The sequence below is a fragment of the Curcuma longa genome, unplaced genomic scaffold (genome assembly GCF_044706935.1).
Source record: "Curcuma longa cultivar G26 ecotype Majalengka, Jawa Barat unplaced genomic scaffold, ITB_CL_G26_1.1 utg509_np1212_2302976_RagTag, whole genome shotgun sequence".
Taxonomy (NCBI): Eukaryota; Viridiplantae; Streptophyta; class Magnoliopsida; order Zingiberales; family Zingiberaceae; genus Curcuma; species Curcuma longa.
The window spans coordinates 169,516-188,896 of record NW_027435603.1 but is presented as its reverse complement, the minus strand read 5'-3'; the positions used below and the strand labels follow the sequence as shown (position 1 = coordinate 188,896).

The 19,381-nt window shown below is 44.0% G+C and overlaps 3 protein-coding genes and 1 pseudogene across 3 annotated transcripts; 1 reads left to right on the top strand and 3 right to left on the bottom strand.

Annotated features, from left to right (window-relative positions):
* Window positions 1–1,090: 1,090 nt before the first annotated feature.
* On the bottom strand, window positions 1,091–3,131 carry LOC141820726 (serine/threonine receptor-like kinase NFP). The gene has a single exon (XM_074708096.1). The coding sequence runs from the start codon at window positions 3,114–3,116 to the stop codon at window positions 1,257–1,259; it is 1,860 nt and encodes a 619-aa protein (XP_074564197.1). The 5' UTR covers window positions 3,117–3,131; the 3' UTR covers window positions 1,091–1,256.
* Window positions 3,132–9,004: 5,873 nt separating this feature from the next.
* LOC141820734 (uncharacterized) lies at window positions 9,005–10,164 on the top strand (annotated as a pseudogene).
* Window positions 10,165–14,418: 4,254 nt separating this feature from the next.
* Window positions 14,419–15,617, bottom strand: LOC141820721 (STS14 protein). Its single transcript, XM_074708091.1, has one exon. The coding sequence runs from the start codon at window positions 15,369–15,371 to the stop codon at window positions 14,793–14,795; it is 579 nt and encodes a 192-aa protein (XP_074564192.1). The 5' UTR covers window positions 15,372–15,617; the 3' UTR covers window positions 14,419–14,792.
* Window positions 15,618–15,775: 158 nt separating this feature from the next.
* LOC141820700 (BTB/POZ domain-containing protein At5g66560-like) lies at window positions 15,776–18,676 on the bottom strand. Its single transcript, XM_074708069.1, has 4 exons — window positions 18,345–18,676; window positions 18,186–18,258; window positions 16,707–18,095; window positions 15,776–16,635 (listed from the first exon to the last, which is right to left on the bottom strand). The coding sequence occupies exons 1-4, from the start codon at window positions 18,425–18,427 to the stop codon at window positions 16,108–16,110; spliced, it is 2,073 nt and encodes a 690-aa protein (XP_074564170.1). The 5' UTR covers window positions 18,428–18,676; the 3' UTR covers window positions 15,776–16,107.
* Between the last annotated feature and the right edge of the window lie 705 nt (window positions 18,677–19,381).

The following is a 19,381-nucleotide window of genomic DNA, read 5'->3' as shown; positions in this document are numbered from 1 at the left end:
ATGCTCTTGCTCTCCCTCTTCTTCTTCTCTTCCACCTTTGGCCGAACCTCCTCTTGTGGCTAGCACCACAGTTTGATTCTTCTCTATCTCAGTGTTCGTGTGGATACCGTGGAGGTGCGAACACACTGATCGTGCTGAGATCCATGAACCTTTGAAGGCAAGAGTTGCTGTCGGAATTGCGAAGGGCTCGCATCAAAGGTAACCTCGATTCTAGTAGGTAGAATCATCAAACGAGTATGTTTTTCGCATGGATCTTCTGGAGGGATCCTGTTTTCCGCTACGTTATATGCGGTTTAATCGATTTTTCGCGCATATAGATCCCATCTAGGATGACTAACCTAATTAACTAGATCAATGAGTAATCAATCCATTAACCCAATTATAGGTCCAGGCTAGATCCGAATTGGACCTAGTGGTTGGGTCTACTCTCTTCGACGAGCAAGAGAGAAGAAAAAGGTGACTCATGTTAAATGTTTAAATGTCAAAGTACGATAAGTAGCCTTGTGGTGATGTTTATATTAACAAAATAAACAAGCGAGGAAACTACAGACTTGCCAATCATTCATGTATAATTAGCAGCCCAAGTACAATGAAATATTATCCAAAATATGCATCTAAGCAAAGGGGTATCAAATTGCTGCTCTTAGGCACGCCATGTATGATTAAACTAACTTACACTTCACATGTGTGCCGGGTTAAATATCGTCTATTGTGTAATTTATTTTGGGACATAATTGAGTTGTTACGATAAAACAAAATTACTGAAATGAATAAGAGTCGAATATCAACGAAGCCGAGACAATATCCTTCTTAGTTATGATCAACTGTAGCTTCCAGATTTACATCTTTATAGATGATCATAAGATCGATTTAGTGAGATTGACCTAGATGGTGAATTATATTTTTTTTACTCAAATGTGTATTGTGTAACTTGTAATGCTGGAGAAATGATTTGTATAAATTAGCAATACCTAGTGGAGCAGAACGACAAAAGCAATAGCATCAATCACAAACTAAAATTAGGACGATTGAAAATCTTTGCCTTGAAAATTCAATCTTTCCTGATAATTTTTATAAAAAAACACGCGATTTATATATATTACGCCACACACATTGACCAGGAAAAACTCTTTTCTTTTGTCTCCACTTTGTGATATTAACCACGCAAAATATGAACCTGACTAATTAGTTAAAACTCCTGGTCTACCCAATTTACAGTGTTGACCAAGTGGGCTCTGCTACCTCAAATCAAGAAATCAACGCGCCACGACATCCTTGATGGGCATCGTCTCCTCCGAGCTCGCCGCCCACGCCCTGTCGAAAGCGTCGCTGCACGACTGCGCCAGCACCGTCAGCCCGAACACAATCTCACTGATCCTTGGCCTCTCCGTCGGATCCTCCCGCGTGCACGCCCTCGCCATGGCCGCCACCGTCACCGCGCCATCCTCTGGATACAGCCCCTTCAACTTCGGATCCATCCACCTCCTCAGTCTCTCCCCCTTCTCCTCCACCCCCAACACCGCCCTCATCTCCCTCGACATCGTGCCCCCCGCGTCCCTTTCCTCCACTCCGCCCCTCCTCCCTGACAGCAGTTCCATCAGCAGCACCCCGAAGTCGAACACGTCCGCCGACGGCCGCAGCCCCACCGTCGCCGGCTTCGCCTTGGAGAAGTTAGATAACTTGGCCTTGTAGTGCGCGTCCAGCAGCACATTGCTGGATTTGATGCCACCGTGGACGATGCTCGGCCTCGTGTGTTCGTGTAAGTACTGGAGGCCGCTCGCCACGTCCAGCGCGATGTTGAGCCTCTGCCTCCACGACAGGCAGCTGACGGAATCCGAGGAGGAGGCATTCGCGAAGAGCCACTTGTCCAACGATCCGTTTTCGACGAACTCATACACCAAGAAGCAGACCCCATCTTCGTGAATGGCGAATCCGGCCATCTTGATTAGATTCGCGTGGTTGACCAGTTGGAAAATGTTTAACTCCTCTGCCACGTCGATGCCTTTCGCTCTCTTGATCGCGTAGACTTCGCCGTCGAGAGTGGCTTGGTAAACGGAGCCCTCGATCCAGTAAGCTGAGCTGAGATTCATGGTGGCTTCCATGATGGATTTGACGTCGAACATGGCCGGCTTCTCGATGAACTGGGAGACGCCAGCCAATACCTTGTTTCCCTTTGCTCTGGGGCTCAAAGCTTGGTTCTTGCTGGGAGCTAACTTCCTAGGCGACAGAAGTTCTCTGACACCTTCCAAGTTTGACGTGGTGTGTGCCACGATTTTATTTGGAGAAACCTTGCAGCAAGCGAGCACGAGTAAGGCACAAATCACCACCGCCGAAGCAGCACTGATCATGCTTGATAAAATGATGCCTTTCTTATTAGATTTCCCGCGGCGACCCCCTTCGGAGCTGGTGGTGGTGTTGTAGAATAGCACCGCGAGGCGCGGCTTTTCTGCCACCGGAATGAGAATTGGCTTATAGATGGCGGCGCTGAAATCTCTGTAGTTGTTGGCAGCTCTTATCTCCTCTACTGAAGAGTTCAGCTCCTTGCTCAGCTTCGGAAGGTCGTCCCCCGCGGCCCACGTATAAGTCATGAGATAATTGATGCCTCGCTCCGCCATGGCCTCATCGTGGCACTTGCAGAAGAGCGGCACCAGCACGGCCTGCCCCGGCATGAGCTCGGTCGGCTTTACCCCTGGGTTCAAGGCCTGCACGGTCAGGTAATCCGTGAGGTTTTCGAACTGTTGGGTGGAGACCACGTAGAAGTTGTCACCGGATGCGATCCAGTACGTGACGTTCGCAAAAGACCGGTTACCGGTGCATCCGCAGTTGATTGGGATGGCGATGAGCTGGGCGGGGAGGAGCGTGATGGACTCGGACGGCAGACCGTTGGCTTCCTGTATGATCTGGCTGCTGGTGCCGAAGAGGTCGGAGATGCGGGTGAGATCGGTGTAGCCAGGCTGCGTCCGGTACAGCACGAAGGTGGCGCAGGGATGTGCCGGCGAGGTATCCGACGAACAAGAAAAGAGCGTAGTGTTGGCCTGCGCGGCGGCCTGGTGGGTGAAAACGTCAGGAATTAGGATCAAAAGCAGAGCGGGGAGAAACAGGGGAGAGAGCTCCATTGAAGCAGAGACCGATGCTTTGTTTTCTGAGAAGAGATTAATGAGCTGAAGAGATCAATCGAGTAGTTGTTGAAAAGGTATAAGCTCTATTCCATTTTGTTAATACGGCACTTTCAAATGGTTTTTATTTTATTTTAATTTTTTGTCCTGATGCTTGTTTATGATATTACTATAGCTTGTTTGATGCTCTTCCATCGCTGACTTGGTAAATTTGCAGTACAGTTAAAGGCAAAATAGTGGGATTAGGATTGCTAGAACAGATTAGAATAATTTAAGTGTGGGAGAGGCAGCTTTGTTCATTGTTTCAGTTTCTTTCACCCCTTCGTAAGGGCAATAGGTCCACAATTATTGAATAAGCAGTTGGCGGAAGTTGAATTTTGTTTTAAAGAAAATGGTTGTCACTCATCACTTTGATTCATCTAACACGGCTTAATAATATATTGGGCGATCATTGACGTTGTGCTTGTCCGTGAAGGCAAAATGACGGAGAAAATTATTGTTGTCTATGCGCTAATTAACACTGGGAACAGCTAATGCTCCAAATTGCTAGATCGAGACAGAAAAGCCACCAAATTACGGCAATGCGCGAGAGAAGGATTTGGGAAACCATTCAAATATATTATTATATTATATTATATTATATTTGTTTAATAAAATAAGCATCATTAAGTTACAATCTTGATGCCAAATGGACCGAGCCTTTGGTTCTTTAATCCTTCTCCCCGAGAAAAAAGAAGTCAGAAGAAATCTTGAACCATTCATCAAACAGTGAGTATAAGGTTCGTTTTGGTGTTTGGATGTTGGTAGGTGTTTGTTTAGGTTTGTGAAGCTCTGTTCCTTGTTTAAGGCTGAAGGTTGTGCTGAGATCGAGTTTTCATAGTTTAATAAGCACAGATATTGTGAGATTAGTTTGGTAATTCTTAGTTAGTTAATCCGCTAGTGAAAGAAACACATGTTGTTAAGTATTATAAGTGATGAAAGTACTGTTCCGGCCAAAAACCGACGACAGTCAATCTACTAGTCAACAATGTGCCACCTCAACCGACGTGGGTCCGATGAAGAAGAGGACCTGCAAGATCACTGAAGAACGAACGGATTAGCTGGCGCCGGGAAGTCCCGGCAGGCCACTCCGACGCTCAAGTTAGGTTTCCGACAGGGGAAAAACAGTAGTGAAGAAGAAGAAGACAATAGTGAGTATGCTAGAGATTCGATGATTTTTTCATACCTACGAGAGGACTGATATACCTGTGAAGAGAACCTCCCATCTGCCAACGAAGCAGGCTTTGGGGGTATCCGGGGGGACAGCATCTGATGCTGTCTGACACCTGCGCCAGAGGGATGGCATCTGAGGGACAAGGGCGACCTGTCTGTAACCGTCTTCCAGCGTGGCGATGTACCCGGCTTCTGTCGTTTAGCCAAAAAAGGAGGAAGATGACTGCCACGGAGGGAAGGATCATGAGGATATGAGCGCAACCTTTTCCCTGCATACCAGTTTACATGTTCTTTTGACTGTAGCGTTAACCGGACTTGAGCTAGAATTACTTATCGGAGTGGGAAGGCATCTGGGACCGATAGTGATCGGGTTTACCCGGGACCAAGTAGGGTGTGTGTTGCCCAAGTGAACCAGACACCGTGGGTGAACGGCCGGGCTACTTGACAAGCTGTGCTACAATGAGCCGATAAACACAGTTTAGGTTGATTGCGGGGGTACTTCTCGGGAACTGCATTCGGAAGGTAAATTAGGCTCGGGACTGATTATGCTTAGTATTAGTCAGGCAAGCCATATGCCTCGAAGGGATGGCCGGGCAAATAAGCAGTATGGATACAGTGAACAGGTTACCCAAGGCGTATCCCGGGAAGCGAGTCTATGAGGCAAGAGATGCTCGGGCACGGTAATGTTCAATGCGGCCGAGCAGTCCCGGTGATAGGGAGTGATGGCCGAGACATAATATGAGGATCTGGGAGTGTGTTTCCCGGAAGATGATCCGGCAGTGTAATTGACATCCGGGAGAAGGTATAGACGATAACAGCCGGGTGAACCGTGCATCGTATAGGGATGGCCGAGCAAGGGAACTCCAGCTGAGCCGGGTGAACAGGCTGAGCTTCCGGGTTATGATCTATCAGACCCCTCAGATTCTCTTAACTGAGAGTACCGACAACGAGACTATGGGCCCTAGAGCTTGCCATGTCAGCCAGTCTGTTGACATTTGGGGCCGCACATGACTGGGTAAGACCACCTTGACCGTGGGCCCCGAGGCCGGCCAGGCTGGGCAATCTATTGACCGATCGCACTACGTCAGGCCTGGTAAGACTTACCATATCAAGTACTAATAGTAAACGATTTGAGACAGCCGTTAAGTATTTTTTTTTCCCCATTTACGAGTGATCTATATAGAAGTATGAGAATTTTCCAGTGTATCATGTGACTTGGTCAAGTCCAAAACACGCTAGTTGTGCTCGATCAAAAATAAAGACTAGGCTAATATACCAAGACGATCAATTTGATCAAACTATTAGTACCAATCAAACAAATTTGAACTGGATAGGTATGTTTTTATTAGGTTCACAAAGATAAATATGTTAAACAATAATTTATATATATTGATTGAAAGAAAAACTATATAAACCTAACAGGTTAAAATCATTTCGTCATTTTCTTTCTACCTTATGAATTCATTTCATTTATAATTTAATTCCTATGCTATGCCACTCTATCCTTTCACATCCAACGAATCTAACGCCATAGATCTGTGTCTCTTTGCTCAATGAATCCAACTTGCCTTGTCAAATCCCTAGGCCCCTTCGCATGCAGCTCACGTGAATTTTGGTTCTCCAGGCCTAAAGTTCAGAAGAGATTCCCAACGCCACATGTCCTTTGGCCCCGTCGTCCCTGCACCTGCATCTCTGTAATTTTAATCTCTCACCTCTGCTCATGCAATTCCTCAACATCACCCAACCACAAAGAGACACCACCGTCTCATTCTCTCTTCCGTCTTCTTCGGACCAGTCCCAGCATGAAAAGAATCATGAAGGAACTTAATTAATCAGAAAGAACTGCAGAGGAGAAGAGAAAGGAGAGAGCAGGATGAGATACGAGAAGCTTAGTGAGCATGGAGCAGAGGCAGACGCAGAGTCCATGAAGCAACTGGTGCCAGATAATGGGAGCTTTGTTTCATCTTCAACGTGGTGGCATGAGGGCTGCAGTGGACGCAGGTACAAGCACTACCACCGGATTTGCAGTGCGCCCACCAAGGAGAAGAAGAGGAAGCAGAGGAGGAGCAGGAAGACGAAGATGACGAGCAAAAGCTCTTCCTGCTTTGGATTCAGAACGATGCTGGATTGCCTGCTCTCTTGTGTGGTGAAGGTTGATGTCATTGAACATTAGGATGCAGATGCTATGGCATCAGGTCTTGAGCTTTGTTTTTGCCATGGAGGGGAAGTATGCGATTGAATTTGATGAAAATGTAGTAACTGTATGATCTATTAAGCAATATATCTAGTCTATTACCTGCATTTCCCCCGAATTTTTCAAATTTTTCCCTAATTTTCTTGAGGATTATTTGACTTTGTTAGAGAAGAGAAAATTTCAGAAATTCTCCCTTCACCTCTAATTCCCATATTGTCCTTTCATTAATGGCTTTATATAAATGCGCACGGCCTAGCAATATCTAATTCTTATCGTATTAATTTTAAATAAGAAAATTTTCATAATTTTTAAACTTTAAATAATATTTATGAGAATAATTTTTAAATTAAAAAAAAAATCGGATTTATAATAAAGCAATGAATCGATTGGAGAGACCGTCCAATTAATAAATAAAAAGTGGGACCGCGAAATAAGCCTATGCGGATCAGCATCTGCGGTAAGGGCTGCATTATACCGCATCGCTTCTCTTTCTCTCCCGCCGCTGGAACGGTATTCATTCCCAAATCCCAATTCATCGAACACACGGAGAGCGTAGCGTAGGAGGATAATGGAGATGATCTCCTTGTGCTCGCAGCTCGATTCCCCTCGAACACGGACTTCTGTGGATACGTCGGTCGCCATATCCAGCCGGTTCCTTCGTTTTCCGAGAACGATGAGCCTTTGCGATGGAGGTCCACTTTGCCCCCATATCGGTTTCCGCCCTCGGCGTCCAGGTAATTTTTGACTATCCTTTATCGCTAGATTCCCTTCGTTTCTTTGGCTTGTCTTCCTTGCGTGAAGGGTCGTAGCTCCTGCACAATCAATCACTTTCGTATTCGGTTAAGCTTTGATTGCTTTCCGGTGTCGCGGCGTGCCCGATTTCAGGGTGTTAGTTAATCTATAGGCAGATGAGTCGGCATTGGCGTAGAACATGCGTTAAAATAATCTCTTTTTAGTATCGAGGCAGTACCACATGGAATGCATTTCATGTGGAGATGAGTACAAGTAGAAGTACGTGAAGGAGATCAGAGGATCAGACATTAAGGCTCAGAGTCGGTCCTTTGAGTTTTAGTCGGAAATAGTCTTGCAAAAGGGAATGTTGCAGGGAATCTGCCCAGTGGCGTCATGCTGCAAAATCCGAGAAGTGGAACAAACTTGGATGCTTTACCCCAGTTAGACTTACATTTTCCTTCCGTGGTGCAGGTGAGTGTCTTACCTAGGTGGAATTGAATTCTATTACCCCGATGGGATGAGTGCCCTTACCGTGGTGGAGGTGAATTCTCTTATTATCCCTGCATGTTCTTAGCTCAGTGGAGGTTAATGGTTAATTTGATGGAGGTGATTACTCTGCAGGTAGAGAGGTAAATGCTATTATTGAGGATAAAATTGTAAATAAAATATGGCTCATTTAAATATATATACCAACCTGAAGGATGTAAATATAAAATGACAATAACAAAAAAGGGTAATCTATATCTAAGTAGAGGGGACTACCTAAGGTAACAACCGTAATAGTTTTCCTATTTTAACAATCTCAACATGGTATTAGAGTTAGAATTATATCTAGTGGTGATTTGTTCCTTTCATGTTATTCAACCATAATGCCTTCTAGTAACCGTGTGATTCTCATCTTCGAGTACCTTTGTTTGTCTTTTGATTACATTGACAACCATATCTTGGTGATTGCTACATCAGTTAGACATAAAAAATGATTTCTTGCATCATAATATAGATGAGGAAATATTCATGAAGCTACCTAGTAGGGATTATGAGGAAATGTTTGTTGCCACTTAAAAATTTGACTAGGCTCTAAACTTGCCAGACTAAATCTAAATTGACCTCGTTCGAACCCACGCGAAAGGACAAGATGTATTCATTTTGAATGTTCATTTATTATCCTTGATAAAGGACATGATGGCCATCATAATTTAGGTTATTTTCTTTTATTTTGTGTTATAAAATTGAATAATTACCTAATGCAGGTTGCAGAACTCATGGCCTGCATGGTGACAAATAAGAAACTCAGTTACTGTAAGATTGTAGAGGTGATTGCTGAAACAATTGCACCATTGCTGCCTATGGAGGAGCTTCTTGCCAAGATAAAGTCTAAACAGGTTAGTTGTTGACCGTTGACACTGAATTTTACAGTTAACAAATCAACCTATAGTTCTATACAGCATTCTTGATCTCTCACCTATTCTCTCTCTGTATATTTCTTCAAACAATTTCCAATTCCTTTGGGCATGCAGTAAAACTGATTATTTTTCTTTGCTAAATAATTTGAATGCAACAAGCCATATTCTAGCTACCAATGAAAACTTAATTATGAGTTAGCCATGCTCCATCTCTATCTTTCAGGAATCATCAGCTGAGACTTTGAAAGGGCTTGCACCTTCTTGTGCTGAACCTAAACCTACCAAGCCAATAGTGAAGGATGAACCTGCAAAGGTGCAAGAGCAAAAGATTACTTCACTTTCTCCTTATGCTATGTGAGCCACTTTTTATGGTCTCACACATTATGCTGGAAGCATAACTCGTGAATTTGGAGTGTTTTATATGAATAAGTATAATGACTTGAAGCCACCAAGGTCCCGACTCCCGTGCCAAGTACTACCGAGCCATCAGCTGCTGTTAGTCCATCCAAAATGGCTGGAGACGTTGCTAATGAAGAGCTTGAACAAATTATGTCCCCAGGAAATAGGCTTATCTCTCCTTACGCAGCATATGCAAGTTTTCCTTGTACTTGTCTGATTTTGTTCCTGTTGACTGAGCTGAATGCCTAATGTGCTATTCTGGTAGGTATGAAGATCTGAAACCACCTTCCTCTCCCTCTGCGACCCAAATCACTGCTTCTGCCAAGAAAAGTACAATAGATGTATTACTAGGGGAATTCATTACAGAAAATGGTCCAGCTACAATAAATCCAGTCCTTTCAGATGCAGCAGAACCCCATGCAGCTGCAAATAGTAACTTGACTTTGTTTTGTTGAAGTTAATGGTTTTGTATATTCAATGCTCAGTAATAAGCTTAACTTCTTTTTGCATATACAGGTACGAGGATTTAAAGCCTTCAGCTTCACCAACACCATCCTTGCTGAAATATTAGTGACAAGCCAGGTATTTTTATATGAACTAAGCTAAAACTTCTACCAGTCTGCTTGCTAGTCAATTGTAATCATGGATAGAGGTTCACTTGGTTCCCTAATCCCTGAATCTTGAAGAAACAAGCATCTAATGAGTTTTTGAAAGTTCAAACAGCTTGACATGGATGAGATTGAATTTCCCCTTCATTTGTGATTGCCCATATGCTTTCATTTATTGCTTGTCCTCTCGGATAAATTTCTTAGTACGTCGCGCTACAAACTTCATCAACCAAAAAGTCAAAAACAAAATATAGTATCCTCCACAGACTCATTTGTTTGGCACCGGCAAACCAGAATCTTGACCACAGTACAACTTGAAGTTGACTCATGGATGGAAAGATCCAAAGGGTTTGGTTGCCGGCCATAGCTAACTCTGTGATATAACCGGCTTTAATTCCACGTTATTTTATGTTGGCAGGCAAGAGAAACAAAAGAACCGGGTCAAACAAGAAGACGTGCAACAAGTTGAAACAAGTTCAAGTACGTCACTTATCTTTTAAATATATGTATATAATTACATTAAACTATCCTTTTGGTCCAACATCTCCAACAGAGACATCGACGCCTCAACCGTTTCATTTTTCTCCACATATTAAATCCATTCACTGTATCCCTTTTTCCTCGAGTTCGATTTAATTTCTCCTTCTATAAATAGTCTCGTCTCTCTGCAATAAACATGAACTTGAGGATGATAAGGAGGGGAGGCTAGGTGAGAGCTTGATGTTGGTACGGCTCAATCAAATCATCATGATTTATTCTTAGTATTATAAATTTATAGTTGGATCCGATTGAGCCGTGCCAATATCAAACTTTGCCTGGGCTATTTTGGAAAAGAGAAGTTTAATGGTATTGTGCAGGTTTGTATATGAGTCGCTCCTGGAGTATCAGTCAAAGGTATGTATTTTTGATGTCCTGAAAAAAATTCCATATCGTTGTTTTTTAAAAAAGAAAATTATATTCAAATAGGCAAGCATGGATCCTGGTAATCCATTTATACTGATGGTCAATCTGTCGGTGTTATTAAAATCAGATAATTGATCATTTATACTCTATTGACTGGCATAATATATTTGTTCAATCAGAGGACCCCAAAACTCAGGCCGATCTGATTTTAAGAACACTGCAAGCTGCAACAGATCATGATAGCTAGGTTGAAGAGTACGCACGCATGCAAGAATGGATGTTAGGAGGTACTTACTATTCGATCCGTTTAAATGGATATAGATATTAAAATTTGGATAAAATAGCAAAACTCTTATGGGTATTGATGAGTTTAGATTAAAAGGCCGACTGGTGAATAGTTGAGAAAAGTTAAGCTGTTTTAAGATTATATACATACTTGACATTCTTATTTTTATTTATTTTTCTTTATCAGGTGGTATTTGGTCAACATTAGACAGACATCTATTAGGGTGAGTACCTATTTTAAAAATATAGGGTGTATATGGGGAGGAACATATATATATCCTAGACGACTGGGTATGAGATGAGCAACACTATTAATATCTAAACAAGTATAGGTAATTAAAATTTTATAGATATCCTTCTTGTTAGCATTCTTAAGTAACACAGTTTTGGTTATGGAAGTGAATTACCAGGAAATAATATAAAGTTAAGAAAAATATAATTTTAAAGATGTTTTTAACTTAATTTACAAAATTTAATATAAAAACACTGTGTTATGGTCAAAACTATAACAAATACTGAGGTCTGTTAATTGTTGTGTCTAGCTTGGACCTTGGTGGGAAAGTTAGAGGGAGTTCCATTTGGGAAGAGAGAGTTTGACTGCGGTGAATAGAGTAAGTTCAATTCAGTTGAACTACCAAAAGTTTGTTCAAGGTAAATGAGTACAGGGTGAACTAGGGTAGCAAGGATAGAGATGAAATTAGGTGAAGACTGCGGAGTTATTTGTCTGACAATTATGGATTAGAGGTGTCGATTAATTGTGGCTCAGAGCATTGTGGTACACTAGTAAATCTCCAATGCTGCCAAAAAGCCTCTTTTATGCGACCTTGACTTTTCTTTTAGAGTCTTCTCAGTAATGATACACCATGTGGTAAGGGTGCATAGGTAGATCCAACCTCGGCTTGAATTTGTTTGTAACTGTCAGCTAAACAATTCAGGCACGTGTAGCTTTTTTTCATTGGTTAAATTCTGAGCACATGCATTAAATCTTGTTCGCAATGGTGCTACCATCTCAAAGAGCATGTGTCATCCAGGACCTTTGAAACTGATGATTAAGTTCACCCCCATCAGTTATTCCTCTTAAACCAAGTTGTACAAAGATCTTTTTCTGTTTTTGAATTTGATGCTAAATCTTCATTAATCTCCTCTCGCCATTACTTGCAATAACTTGTTTTTTTTTCCCATTATCAAATTTGAGTCGTTTCCCCTCTCTTTGCAAGACTGCTAAGGTCCTTTGCTTAGACCTTCTCGAGTTCATCTCTCCCATTCTGCCTCCAAGACTTCTCATTGCCACTTTGATAAAATGTCTAGTTTCTCTAATTCTTTTGTGTAATTATTTTTTTTAATGATACCACATGCATATCTTCATATACTTGACTACATTTTATGTACAAATAGCCTTCATTTGAACTGCATTCAATTCGACTTTGTCTTTTAAACCAACTTGAATCTTTAATTTGGTTGATTTGAATCCAATTCAATGAAATTATTATGCTGACAAGTTCATTTTTACTATCCCAATGGAATACTTCTGCCTGCATGTCTTCTGGCTTAAGTCAAAACTGAGATAATGTTCATTCTAACACTTCCAACATCCTAGTGGCTAAATTTAAGAATATGATCAAATATTACTTATTGAGCTCCTTCCTTTTGAATGTTATTCTCAAATAGAGACAATTTATATTCCTCTATCTACTTGTATAATTATCTTTCAAACCTGTCTTTAACTTTCACTTCTCTTATTCATACAGTTGGAACCATTAGCTGATTCTCCCCAAACTTTTGACACCATTCTATAGTCCTCTTATTCGAAGGTTAAATGCCCTAAGTATTAAAGTGGTTAATAATATCTAATTTGCTCAGTGTGTTACAACATCTAACCTAAAGGTATTTCAACTTCCATAAAATATAATTTTTTTCATATGTTTCATTCCTCTTGGCCAATCCCCACTCTAAAGGTCCCCTTCAACATTTGCTTAATATTTTTACTCGAGCTCATTAGGAAAGGAAAAAAAAATTGTCACAGGACATCAATTCTCTAGCTACCTTTATTCAAAACCTTATACTAAGTGTCTTGTCTATAGCACTCTAGGGTTGTATAGGCTTGCACATCTTTCTTTCCTCTCTCATCCTTCTAACACATCCTCAGTCAAATTTGAATGCTCATTTTATTGATTATTTTGGAGGCCACTCTCTTCTTGATACAACAACTCCTCTTCCCAATTTGGGGCCTAGAAACTCATATGCCAACATTGATCCCTAAAGTTGGATCTTTTGGCCAACAAGCCACCAACACCAAGGCTCTCAAATCAATTGTGTATTGAAAGTTACTTGATTCGAAGAGGTCAACATCTTCTAAGAGAGCAAGAAGTGCGCCGCCTTAATCCCCTAAAGAAACCAAGGTCAGCATTGCCATTGGAGTGACACTTGATTCACCTCTTTTCCAACCTTGGGGCAAAAGCTTCAAAAGAAACTAGAGTTGAGACTTGGTCTAAGCTAAATATAATCAGTTCCAACAGTCTATCATTGAATTTTATCGAGTTGCTCAGAGGTCTCTTATAGGTAATACGCAAAATGAGTCTTAGAAAAGATGTAAACTAGATTGGAGTTGTTTACATAGTGTCATGTTTCTCAACCTCTTAGTCAAGTTTCACATCATGAGTAAATTGAAATTAATCACTTCACATGGACAATGTTTGATTCGTCGATGAGACTAGAGTTCACATAAATTTCATCAGTGAGGTTGGATAGGATTTTGAACACATCCAAGAGAGTCCATTGTGATCTAAAACTCTAGACAGGAGAAGATTAGAAGGAAATGTACAACTTCCACTTCCACCCTTTTATAGTTGGGATCCCTTATTTTTTTATATCAGGTATTCATATCTTACAACCCAATTAATTCTGGAGTAGACAGATTGGAGGATCCCTTTGGTCTTCTAGCTTGCTTTGGGGGTGATATTATTGCAATTAGTCGCCTTCCACTTGGCTCAATATGTACTTGTGGTCTAACAATCCCCCAAGAAAACCACTAATTAGCATTAAGAGCTGGGTTGGAATTGACATGCATACTCTTTAGGTGTTCAACATTTGAACTAAAAAGGTTGGAAGGGGTAACCAAAGTTTGTAGTCTATGAATTTTTTGAATAGGATTATGCAGTTTAGCAAGTTTTGTTTTGTTTGATGGGAATTTGACCAAACTAACCAATTCTCTGCTTTAAACTTCATTGAACTCAATTCACTTATTGTCTTTTTCACTTAATCTTAAAACAAATACTTAAAAGTTTAAATCTTTTTTGACCTAAATAAATACGCCACATTGTGTCCCCTAGTATTAATGGGGTAATTAAAGCATGGCACGAGGAGTCAAACATTGTAATTGATAAAAATCAATATTAATTTACTGTTAATTTATTGCTCGCATCTCAAAAAAAGTACTATCAATTAATAAGGGCAAGGAATAATAACATTTAATGCCCTAATTGTGATATAGTTGTAAAATATTTAAGAAAATAAAAAAAAGATTAAATATTTAAAAGATATATCTTAGTTAGATAGATGTGTATAAATTACGTTCTGAATTTTAAATTCCTAGATGAATCACCTTTATTTCTTTTACATAATCACATTATAATTTTATAAAATTTACCATTCACATTTTAGGCTTTACGCAATCCATCTTTACCCTCCACAAGCAATTGGTTTAGAAACAATCGGTTTAACAATTTACTTTGGACTTAATTTTATATGCAAGTTTATTAAAGCTATAATGCTATTAATTAATGTCAGAATCAATTTGTTGAGCAAAAAAAAAGATAGATTGAAAGAAATTGAGAAGAAAAAAAAATAAAATGCGACGTGATTTGAACATTTAGAAAAGTAAAATGCAGTCCAGCTAATAAAATTGAAAACAGGAGGCCTGATTTGATAAATTAGCCATTAATTAGTAAGGCTTCTCTCCCACCACGTTCCCAGGGGGATCATAAAGACACAGCGTGAGCGTCGCCGTCGCCGTCGCTCTTCCCCTGCCGCCGCCGCACACCGCCTGCGCGCACCCGACGCTCGTCGTCCTTCGCCACACCACCTGCGTGTAGGTGCCGCAGTACTTGTGCCCCGCCGTGCACGTGTTGTTCGCGTAGTCGTAGTACTTCCCCTCCGCCACCCACGACCGCACCGCCTCCGCAGGGCCCATCGGATAGCTCGCCCACGCCTGGTTCGCCCCGTACTGGCTCGACCCCAAGTCCGCGAACTCGCACGCGCTCCGCTCCCGCTGGTCCCGCGTCACCCTGCTCGCCGTGGACGCCAGCTGCGGGCTCCACTGGAGCGGCAGCACCCGGACCGCCGCACGAGCCTGGTTGTGCGGGGTCAGGAACTGATCCGCCAGGGTGGCCGATGGCGGCGGCGGAGACGGCGCGGCAAGTGGGGCTCCCTGGAGCAGCCTCCCGCCGGTGACTTCGAGGCTAGTAGCGATGGATAGGAGACAGAGGAGGTGGTGGAAGTGGCGTGTTCTTGAATCCGCCATCGGCAACTCAATTTCTGCAACCGGAGATGGTGTTGGTGGTGTATATAAACTATAAATTATATGATTAATTACTCAAACTTTAATTGTTTACTAACATTTTAAAAGAAAGTATCCATTAATTAAGGTTGCAAATTTCCAATGGGCACACACGCAGAATCGAGATGTCAAACTGTGCATGCACTGCCCAAGTGCCACTGGACGTGTCTACACAACACGTGCGTCTCTGGCAGATAATAGCAAAGGGTATCCGAGAAGGGGGGGAGAGGGAGACAAGGGCCATGTGGCATGTGGGATTGCTGGGATCTGAGGGTGCACTGCCTCGTGCCTTGTAACATAAATTCTTTATTTATATATATGAGAAATTATATATAAGTTTTAATATAAATTGATAAACAATTTTAAAAAGTCCTTCAATGAGCTGCTTCATTACCTAAGCATTGGTGCACTGGGCTCTTCATATCAAAGCCCAAAAGTCTCTGCTCCAAGCCTCCAACAAGGCCTCTCCTCCAATGCTCCATTTGGAAGACAAGAAGTTTAATGGTGTGTTATGGAGGATTTAGACGTGAAAACCCGTCAAGACATTTCAGTGTGTGATGTGACAGTGGCCAATATAAATATAAAATCTTGGGTACGAGATTTGATAAAATGGCGAAAAGACAATCAGATTCAAGTTTCCTTTCGGTTGTTTTTAGAAGATGGTGGCGCTTTTAGTCCACAAGCCAGCGCGAAAGCAAAGCTACGGGCTCAGCTCGCGCCTGGCCGTCTGCCTCGACTCCACCACGTTGCCCTCGCGAGAGTCGCACACCTGCGTGCTAAACCGGAAGCGGAATCGGCTCCTGTCCGGCCGATGCCGTCGCTGCTCACGTTCCTCCCCCTCACCGCCTTCCTCCAGCTTCGCCAACGCCTTCTTCATGCTCGAGCACTCGCGCTCCAGCTCCTGCACTCTGTTCCGCATGCTGTCCATGTCCAGCCGGAGCACCTGGTTCTCCCGCATCGCCGCCCGCCATGCACCGCCTTCTTCGCCACTCCCCCTGTTTCCCGCCACCGCTGCTGACGGCTCTGTCGTCTCTTCCTCGGCCGCCAGCAGCGTCCCCGCAATCACCCGCCGGAGCTGCAGCTGCTCGAAGAAGAGCACCTGCACCACCGCCCGCAGTGGCAGCCGCTCATTCTGCGCCGCGTGCGTGCATGCCTCCAGCGTCAGTTTCCGGAAGTCCATAACGCCGCACAGCCTCTCCTTCTCTTCCTCGTTCATCCGCGGGTGCGTCTACCCAAGGTTTTAAAACACAAATCAACAGATAGAAGAACAACAACTACGATTACACTTGATCTCTTTACCTTGAGATAGATGTCGACGGCGCGATAAAGGCCGTCATGGTAAACTCGAGCTTCGTCCGGAAGCGCCACCGCAAGGCCGTAAAATTTGTCCACCTTAAGATTGGCGTCGGATGCTATCTCCGCCAGGTACGCATCCACCTGCTTCCCGACAGACTGAAGCGAACCGGTCGAGGATGCCGTTCCCGCCACCATTGCCGTCGCCCTTTCCACCTCTTGCCCTTCCTGTATGGAAAGTGGTGCTTGTTCGGCCTCTATGCCAGCAAGGTAGTAACCGAGGATCCGCTCGACGCAGTCCACGTCGTATAGCGTCTCGGCGAGGTAGGAATAGTTTGGGATCAGGAGATTATCCAATGTCGCCCGCTCCAGCTGCGAGGCAATTTTGCGTTCGAGAGCAGTTCGCGCGGCCTCTGAGGCTCGGAGGATGTGGGCGGTCCGGAGCAGGCCGAAGAGGAACTTCGTGGCGGTGGCGGAGGAGGCTACCACCACCGAGTTCTTCCCTGCAGGAAGGTTTGCGATCACTGTCTCCAGTAGCTCCCGTTGCTCAGTCTCCGATGCTACAGGCGCGGAGGAGTGCTTCCGTCTGGAGCGGGAAAGGCCCGGAATGGACTGCTGAGCATAGGAGATTAGAGATCCTTCGATGGCGTCGGAGTTCAGTTCGCGCGCCTTCATTGCGGCGATCACGCGCTTGTACATCGGGAGGCTTAGGATTGCGAGATCCTCCAACCAAGAACCAGCTCCGGCAGCGAACGAGGATGACCGGACGCCGTTCCTGCGGCGGAGCAGCCCGGTCTCGATCCCGTTCCAGAGGATCTGCTCGCCGCTGCCACTGCCCCCGCGGTGCCCTTCGTCGGCCGGCCACCGGAAGAGGGAGTTCGGGTCCGCGGCAGATGCACAGGCGGCGATGGCGTCGATGCATCGCTGGGTGATGGTGAGGTTGTCGGCCAGCGGCAGTAGGTCCTCGCACGACTTGAGGGTCTGGATTGACTGTCGGATGCTGGGAAGTACGGTTTGGGCGAGGAACCTCTCTGTGCGAGCGACGAGGTTATCCTCGAAGAAATCTTCGGTCATCTCGAGGTACTCCGCAGCGCAGCGAACCGGCGCCACGTTCCAGGGGCTGAGGTCGATCTTGACGCCATAGCAGAACTTGGCGGCCGTCTCGAACGCCTCGCAGTTGGCCGGGAAATCCGCGAGCGCGATGTGTCGATGAGCCGCCTCCTCCATCTCCTCTTCCTCCTTTTCTACCTCCTCGATATCTGCTCCGTCAGCATCCTCCTGCGGCTCCCCTGCTTCAACCCTTTCCTTCTGCCTTCTTCTCGGGCCACTTTTAGGGTTTTCCTCCATCTCCGTGATCAGCCGCTGAATCCTCCCACTCCTCGCCATTAAAGGAAACTGCTCGCAGGAGTTTAAAAAAAAAAATAGCAGCAAGTTTTTCTTGCAAATTTCACATCCAATTGGACGAAGAACCGAGTTGAGGATCACCTTATGGAGATGGAAACTCATTCCATCTACTTCGATCGCGATATCACTCGGCAATCCCGTGGTGAAACAAAACCTACAAAGGTCAAACCTTTCTTAATCCCAAATCACGAACCAAAACAAGAAAAAGTAAGAGAAACCGCAATGGAACACAAAATTCACCAGGCCTGGCCCTTGGAACCTCGCTCCTCCTTCGCCATCGCCGCTTCCTTCCCCCGAACGAGGCCCCTACTCCGAGAACTCATGGAATTAGATCACCCCCACCGCGAGCTATGAAATCCCTATTTCCCCCCAACCATGCGAAGCAGACCACGGCCAGCAACACGAACAGCTGTTTCGGAGACCTTCAGAGGCAAAGTGTTGCCTCCGGAAGAAGCATCTCTTTCAAGCTTTGTTTCCATTCCGCCATCGCCCTGTCCACACACAAGACAGGCTGGTTCGACAAGGGCTGATCGAAAAGGATGGATTTTAAAGCGGGAGGGAACAAAAGATAAAGGCGAGAATGAACAGCGCGCATCAAAAGCCTGCTTTGCCCTGGAACAAGCACGCTTTGGTTGGCCATTAAAGTACGGTAGGTGAACCATTCGAACTGAAACTCGATAATTAATTTGCCATAATAATCATTGTAACTTCTTTCATTTCTCCCACGCAACTCAGTCTCAGTCTCCACTTCCGACTCATCGATGCCCATCTACCTCCGCTTCACAGTGCATGCTGCCGTTAATGGAGCGGCCTCCGCCATCGCATTCAAACTCTACAACTACCATGTGTTTGCGTGAATGCGTAGATGAAGGAAGGATCGGTTCGGTTCTACCCTACCAAATGCCTTGGCCCAATTCTGGAATCTATGATCATGTTCAGTTCTTGTCAGACACTAAATGCTTCTCGTTAAAATTAGCGTGGGTGTTCTTAAATCGAGTAGTGAATTTAAATTGGGATTGATAAGAAACGGTTTTGTGTGTATAAAGTAGACGCATTACTGATGTTGCGAGAAACATGAATTTATACTTGTTCAATTGTGTGAATTCCCAGGTTAAGGCTGTTTTCTCCATGCGTGACAATGAAATCAGCATGGGCTCTGTTGTGACATAAACCATCACTACAAACAATGAAGGTGGGGACTAGAACAGAGTGTTGCAATAATGCAACTGCTCCCACTTGTTCCATTGAGTAGTAGGTTGTGCATGAGAATGGAGTGG